Below are 7,745 nucleotides of genomic sequence, written 5' to 3' on the forward strand. Positions count from 1 at the left end.
ACAAACTGTCATTTTTTATGCAATTCTTTCAAAGTCGCAATACCGAAATGGCGCATTAGTTTTTCTTGTTCGTAATTCTGCTTTGAGTTACGGCCGTGCGTGTTTACTGGAGTAAAACGATACCAGTTGCATAATATCATATATGTAGGCCTATATTTTGTGGAAATCAAACGCTTTTACTTTAGAATGCTTTACTTAAAGTTCGTGGCTGCTTTTTTGTGAGTTTTCTTTTATTTTACGCTCGTTTAGACTTTTAAAAAGTATTTTTACTGGTTTACAATATCTTGGTTAAGACGTTTCGAAATCTGCATCAGTTATAATGTTTAAGTCAAGATGATATCGATTTACTCGTGTCCAGATTTTGTTTGTTAAAACGTCAATCACTTCTAACGAAAGACTTTCACCGTTCCAGTAGGTCTATTGATTTTTTAATTTGTTGTATGTTGTCCATTTCAGTGCAACGATGTAAATCCAAGTTAAGGTTTAGGTATTAAAATTTAGTCAAGTAGTCTATTTTGCTTTTAATCTCAAGTCAGGTCAAATGAACCTGATAATTAAGTATTATGTAAATGTTATACATTTTTGTATACAAATATACAAAATAGTTCATTAAATCAGCTAACTTGTTTCTGTTGGTATCGTCACCATTTCTGAACCTGTCGGTTGATCTTTATAACCACTAATTAGAGTAACGATCTGCTTCTGGTAAAACAATAAACACAAACGTTTCTCTGTGATGACATATATATATTAGTAGGCTATGTTGTATAATATAAACATAAAACACTTGCTTTACCCTTAATTAACAACTACCGGTAAATGACTAATATATACAATAATCTCAACATAAACATATATAATTATAATGTCAGCACTAACGTTTAGAATGATTTTAAAAGTTTACTTGATAAGAAGGCATAAGTTACCAAGTACCACGCTTACACGCTATAGGCTACAATGTACTTTTTAGGAGAGAACAATCAATCCTTTTTAGTATGAGCTTGAATGCATTGTTTACCTAATAAAGGATAAAGTTTTCCACTCCTCGGTGTTTACAAACATTCTAAGGCAGTGCTTTTCTACCTTTACAATTTCTATCCGCACTTTTTTATTTCGGAAAATTTCCATCCGCCCGAAACAAGCACAGTAAGTTTGCAAACTTTAGTTTTATTTGTGAAATAACAATGAAAGGGTTTGTGTATTGAAACCGTGTGCCTAAGCCTTGACCGATATAAAATAGATAGCTTACTGTACCTGTAACGCTTAATGGGCGCACCAGTTTATTAATATGCTCCATTTTCATCCGCGCGACGTTTGTCATCCGCATTACAATTTTTTTTATCCGCACAAGTGCGTACCATCCCACGGGTTGAAAAGCACTGTTCTAAGGAATCAGCAATGCACACGCCTTAATAATTTGCACGTTATCTACATAAAAACTTTATCGAATTTTTATAATAGACCTCGGTTTTTGTTTATGACACCGGTCAATTGTATTTGTTTGTGATTACCTTGTGCACTCTGTTGGCCTTGTACTTGAAATACACAAGTTTGTAAATTTAACCGACAACCTCATCCCCAAAACTAAACTGATTAAGTGGAGAAAGTGCATGACGTAAACTTAGAATGTTTCGCTAGTTCCGCACCCTGGTATTGCAGTCTGGGCCGTTGGCTAATTAATAACCTACCGTGTCCGAATGTCATTTTTGAGATCCACATAATTTTTTGTAAGAATTGTCAATAATTTAATCCTGAACGTTTTGGAGTAACGCGCCCTGAGTTCAAAGTTTGAACGTAATGGTTGTTGTCAAGCTTGAGCCTGCAAATCTACTTTGTTTTGACAGCTCACGTGACAACCTTTCCCGCGTAAACAATTTTACAACAATGGGATGGTTTCCACCACTAGGGGTCGCGCGGACCGACTCAGATGAAGTCGCATTTTTTTACAATGGCGATAGGTCTGAGACTGGCACTATTTGGTCGATAATTAAGTTATAAGGGCCGTTTGCGACATTTTGACCGGTTTAACTGGTAAGTTTATCCCTGTAGTCACTATCAGAACATTTTTTTTCAATTTTTATCGCAAAGAAGTATGTGAACATTGCTTTTTCCAGTCATCAAACTATCCTGGCAATAAATTGTTGTAATTTACGCCTTTCCCACTCCCCGAATCAAAGACTGGATTGTTATTTAAGTTAATTTACGATTTTAGCTTGTTGTCACACTCAGAAAATCTTTCACGAGAAATTTGGTTGGCAAGGTGGTTGTGGTATGTTTTGGGGTAAGCTTCTAGTTATTGGTCCAGAAAGTGCATTAAACTAACATGCATTTACCAAGTGAAAGGGTTTACCATAATGAAGTTAGATATATTGGTCAATTTTTACTAATAATGTTGTTTATAATTTTCTGAAGTTAGTGAGAATTTTGTGTAAACTTCTAGAAAATACTTGTTTGGTAATATTAAACCTGCTATGCATTCTCTTCCTGGGTTAACAATTTATGGAACTAAAGAAACTGATACTGGAATACAATTTAAGCAGATGCTGCTTTCCAAGTGATCTAACAGGTAAAAGTTTATTTTCTACCTCTAGTTCTCCCTGATTATATTAGTTTGTTATATGCAGTTTTTTTAAGTTATGGGATTCTTTAACGGTGTTTGATTTAGTTGAAATAAATAATAATCTATAATTCAAAAAATACACTTGTTTAGTTGCTATACTGTTTTATTTGTAGCAAATAATCAGTATCTTATAAAAATTATTTATACCGTTTTTATAGGTTTGGAATCAAAACAGACAAATCTGGAAATATAATTTCTACAAGGGAAGATTCAAACAAGCCTGCATTAAAAAACTCTTTTAATCATGTTCTTGGTGTCATATACTACGGTTCACACCTAACAAAAAGTCAACAGTTTTGCTTGTTTTATTAAACTTCATAATATGCATTTATTTTTTGTATGATACGAAGTGAAACAAAATTATACAGTTGTTTTATCGCTGCGAATTAAATTGATGCTTTGCAAACCTGAAGTACGCAAAAAACCACAAGTAAAAAACATTCTATTAAATTTCATATTAAAATCAATATAATATTATTCTGTGATTTGACTACTATTTGAAGAATGATAAGATTCATCGTAGTTGTGACTTGTGACTTGTTTGTAACATTGGAAACTGACAAACTTCTTTCATTTTCCTGGCGTTGTTCGACAAATATACGGTTTCTTTGTCAAGATGTAAGATTTCAGTTCTGTAGCTAAAATATTCTTTGGAATTCAGCAAGTGCCTGATTTTTCAGCCAAATGCACAAGCTTGCATGATAGTGTCTGCTCTAGGGCTCCAGGCTATATTTATTCAACTTTTGTAAAACCACATGAGGTCACTTGTAAGAAAGGTTATAATAAGATAACATTTACAAAATTACACCCATTTCAAAACAGTACAAATAGTTAGTTGTTTTAAAAGGATGTGGATCACTCGAATATTTTCCTAAGATGTGAGGTATCTTGTATGAAAAGATGTCAAATTAATGTTGAGTACAAAAGAAATATCTGGTGAAAAATTTAAGTTAATTCACAAGCAATACAATGTCGTTTAGAATACTATACAGAAGATATATTTTCGAATTAAAAATGACTGTTAAAAAGTGTGAATGAACTTGCAAAATGCAAAGTTATAGGTTAAAAAACAGCGGCGCTGGTCTAGAATCCTACCACAACGAAACACCTTTTGGGTTAGGGTGCGGGTTAGCGTTTGGGTAAAGGTGGGTCAAGTATTATTATTAAATAAAGAATATAATAATACTTGACCCACCCACACCCAAACGCTAACTCGCAACCTAACTCAAATTTTGTGCGTTGATTTTAGAACTGTGGTAGGATTCTAGACCAGCGCCAAAACAGCAGTACCACAAAAAACTACAATATTCCCTCATAAAAATGCTTATTTCAGCTTTGTTCGCAACTAGCTGGCCTTAAATATTCTAATTACATTTTATTTATAATTTAAAGTTGACGCAAATGCTTCCTGGTTTTAACCGAAACCCTATTTTAAGTACAAAATTAAAGTTGTAACAGTACATGTTTAACAACTTCTCGCTACCAGTATTTGACGAAATTGCGAATAAAAAGTGATTATAGATATTAATTAAAGTTAACTTTAAACGAATAATTAGCTTCATAATAGATTCTACAAAAACAAAGCGCGAAAACACGTAATTGAAAACCACGGATTACCATTGGAAAAGATAGGCGCTCGCAACTGTTCATCTGACTCACGCAACGCCTCTAGTGGTGGAAACCATCCCATTGGAAAATTGGGAGTTCATAACATTAAAACAAAAATTATTTTTTTTAGAAATAGTAGTAAAATGGTATTTTTGATACGAAATACTTTATTTATGATTATTTAAGTTCTACAAACAAGGAATTCGGCTTGATGCTGTAAAATTAATTATTTTTTTGTGTTGAACGACTTAAAAGTTTAGGAAAGAAAAATATGATATAATTCTTAAGTTAAGCATCAACTTTTTAAAGGGCGCAGTTTAAAAAATGGAATTAAACGACATTTGTTGGCAAAAATTGGAAAAAAATATATTTATGACGTCAAAAGGACTGCACGCGGTTCAACTGGGGTTAAAGGTTATTGAATCGGAAATCAACCACGTTGAAGAAACAGTTCGGCAAAACTGGAAACAGGAAGGCAAGACTTTGACAATATCGCCAGTTACCAATAAAAAAACAGGCAACATGAACAAGATCTATATCGGAAACTTACCGCAGGACATCACACAGCAGTCATTGTGTGACGCATTCACCGCGCAGTGCAACATTGAGTTGACCAGTGTTGTGGTGAATCAGAAAGGTTTTGCGTTTGCAGATTGCAAGGACCCTATCGCGGCCGATCGCGCCATCGAGCACATGAATGGTTTCGCCCTTAACGGCAAGGAGATGAGCGTCGAGCACTCGGTGCCACGCGGATCGCGCAGCAGGAAGGTTCAAGTGCGTCACATCCCGTCCCACCTGAACTGGGAAGAACTCGACAAGCTTTTGGCCGAGTTCGGAACAGTCGACAACTGCGAGCAGGTTTCAACCGAGTCCGACACGGCCACCGTCAAGGTCACTTACAGCACGCGTGCGGAGGCCCAGGCAGCAATCCGCGACCTTAATGGTAAATCTGTCGAAGGCAGCATTTTGAAAGTTACCCTGCTGCCGGATTCTTATGACGCTATTCGCCAAAACAGAGGAAACAACCGCTTTGCAAACGGCGGCAACAACAACAACTATGGTGGCCCATTTAACAACAACAATAACCCGAAGAACTTTGCAAACAGGCCCAAGAACATCCCGGATTTGCCTACTCGCATGCTCGTACCAAGTCAGCTAGTTGGAGCCATAATTGGAAAAGGAGGGGAGTCCATTCGGGCTATTACACAAAAGACCCATGCTCGCATTGACGTACACCGCAAAGACAACCCAGGTGCTACTGAGAAGGCTATTACAATAAATGGATCCCCAGATGCTTGTGGAGCCGCTGTTGCTTGCATTTTGGAAATAGTTCGCGAAGAAGACAAAAATGCGAGAATGGCTGCTGGTACTTGGAACGATGATGAAATCCCGCTCAAAATTCTGGCACACAACTCCTTGATTGGAAGACTTATTGGAAAGGAAGGTCGCAACTTGAAAGCCATTCAGGAGAAGGTGGATGCGAAGATTGCAATTTCCAACAGCATGGCAGATATGCAACAGTACAATGTGGAACGCACCATTGCTATATATGGAGACAACGAGAAATGCGCTGCTGCAGAAGTTTTGCTGATGGAGAAACTTCGTTCGTGCTATGAAAATGACATGATGGCTGCTTACCAACAACCCCAGCACTATCCCGGCCTTAACATGAATCAACTGAACATGTTTCCTGGTCTGCATGCAGGCTATGGCCCCCCTCGCGATCCACTGTATGGTATGAACAACAACTACATGAATGGTCCTGGTGGTTATAGAAACGGCCCCAATTTTAACTCAGAGGGGCGTGCCGGCCAAGAAAGCGAAACCTGCACACTGTATATTCCATCTGAATCGGTTGGTGCCATGATCGGGACCAAGGGCAGCCACATTCGCAACATCTCTCGCATCGCTAATGCTTCCATTAAAATTGTTCCACCAGAAGATGGAGATGACGAAAAGCAGCGTCGAGTTACAATCATGGGAAATCCTGAAGGACAGTGGAAATCCCAGTTCTGTATCTTCGATAAACTAAAACAGGAGGGTTTCTTCAACGAACAAGATGAGAAATTGACATCGGAAATGACAATCCCTGCTTCCATTGTTGGTCGGGTGATCGGAAAAGGTGGAAATAACGTGCGTGAGTTGCAACGCCTGACAAGCTCTGAGGTTGTAATTCCCCGCCAGAGCGAAACTGAAGGACTTGAGGAGGTGCCAGTCAAGATCGTTGGCCACTTCTTTGCAATTCAGTCGGCGCAGCGCAAGATCCGTGAGCTGTTGGTCAAGGCAAGGGAGGCTGAACGTGTTGGAAACATGCGACCACCAAATGGCGTTCCTGCCGCTAACTGAGAAGCAGAAGTGTGAGAAAGGAAAGAAGTTTTGACACATCCACTTGTACAAAATGACTCGGACACTTTGACTTGTATCTTAGTTACTACTAACTGTTCCACCGTTATTAATTTAGTGTCGACAAACAATGTACTTGCTTTAACTGTTCAGTAAATTGGCTCCCACTTAAATTTTGCCTTGCCAGCTTGTTGTTTAAATTGATGTCAATGTATTTGTTGGTAGCCCAATTTAACTAATTAACATCCAAATTACTTGCATGCTTAGCTGTCAAATGTAATTGTATGCATCATGAAATCACATTGATTCAATGAATAAGAGCGAAATTATGGGCAAATGAACTTGACATGAGTTAAAGTGTGGGTACAATCTTATACCGCCACTGATGAAAATGCTGCTACTACTACTTTACACTTTGTGGGTTTCTAAAGTTCCTTTTTGTCCAAATTGCACATTAGCAAAGTAAATGGTGACCATCCTAAACCATTGTAGAGGTAGAAGCACAAGAATTTTCTTGTTCTTCTACTTCGTTCTTATAAGTTTTTACTTATTTTAATACTTTCCGAGGGGGGGTTGTAACATTGCAGTTGTAGTTTTTTTTTCATTTTTTTTACTTTTTATGTTTTGAAGCTAGTAGTTTAATGCTGCCAGTGGAATTATTGTGTGTGTGCGCTCATGTGCTTTTTTTGCCAAAACGCCATCATGGCAATGTTTTGTTTCAGTGAATCAACTATGTTTGCATTTTTTTAACCGAACTTCTAAACCCACAAAAGTTTTTGCCAAATGTGGCAATTATAAGAGAAGTAAAGATCGACCAACCACAGTGAGATGCCGAAGATCTTGTAATCAGAATTGCGATCTCAATTGCAAGCATTTTCTTACCATGCTTATAGAAAGTGTCCACATTTTCACCCATTATCAAGAAATGTTTCCGTGGTGATCCTGAGTGCTTTGTAACTTTGTTTTTGTGTGTGAGTTTCAAAACAAAAACCTGTTCATTAAAATGTTTTCTTCTGACTTTTTGTTTGCCTGTTGTCTAGTACTTGCTATAGCATAAACAGCTAAAAGGTGAAGAACAATAATAGTAATAATGCTTTATTTGGTGCATAATGTCATTTGGTATTAAGTATGGAAATGTAACTGGTTCATGTCTTGTATATATTCATAGGTGTAG

General features: G+C 37.2%; 1 protein-coding gene across 1 annotated transcript; it reads left to right on the top strand.

Moving 5' to 3' along the window:
• The first annotated feature begins 4,668 nt into the window (after positions 1–4,668).
• On the top strand, positions 4,669–7,739 carry LOC146137805 (insulin-like growth factor 2 mRNA-binding protein 1). Its single transcript, XM_083394766.1, has one exon. It carries the CDS (start codon positions 4,751–4,753, stop codon positions 6,572–6,574), a length of 1,824 nt encoding a protein of 607 aa, XP_083250892.1. The 5' UTR covers positions 4,669–4,750; the 3' UTR covers positions 6,575–7,739.
• Positions 7,740–7,745: the final 6 nt, after the last annotated feature.

This window comes from Ascidiella aspersa, chromosome 7, assembly GCF_963924565.1.
Source record: "Ascidiella aspersa chromosome 7, kaAscAspe10.2, whole genome shotgun sequence".
Taxonomy (NCBI): domain Eukaryota; kingdom Metazoa; phylum Chordata; class Ascidiacea; order Phlebobranchia; family Ascidiidae; genus Ascidiella; species Ascidiella aspersa.

Bases quoted from the DNA above. Each gene is read 5' to 3' on its own strand.
- LOC146137805 (XM_083394766.1), top strand. From the start codon at position 4,751: ATGAACAAGATCTATATCGGAAACTTACCGCAGGACATCACACAGCAG.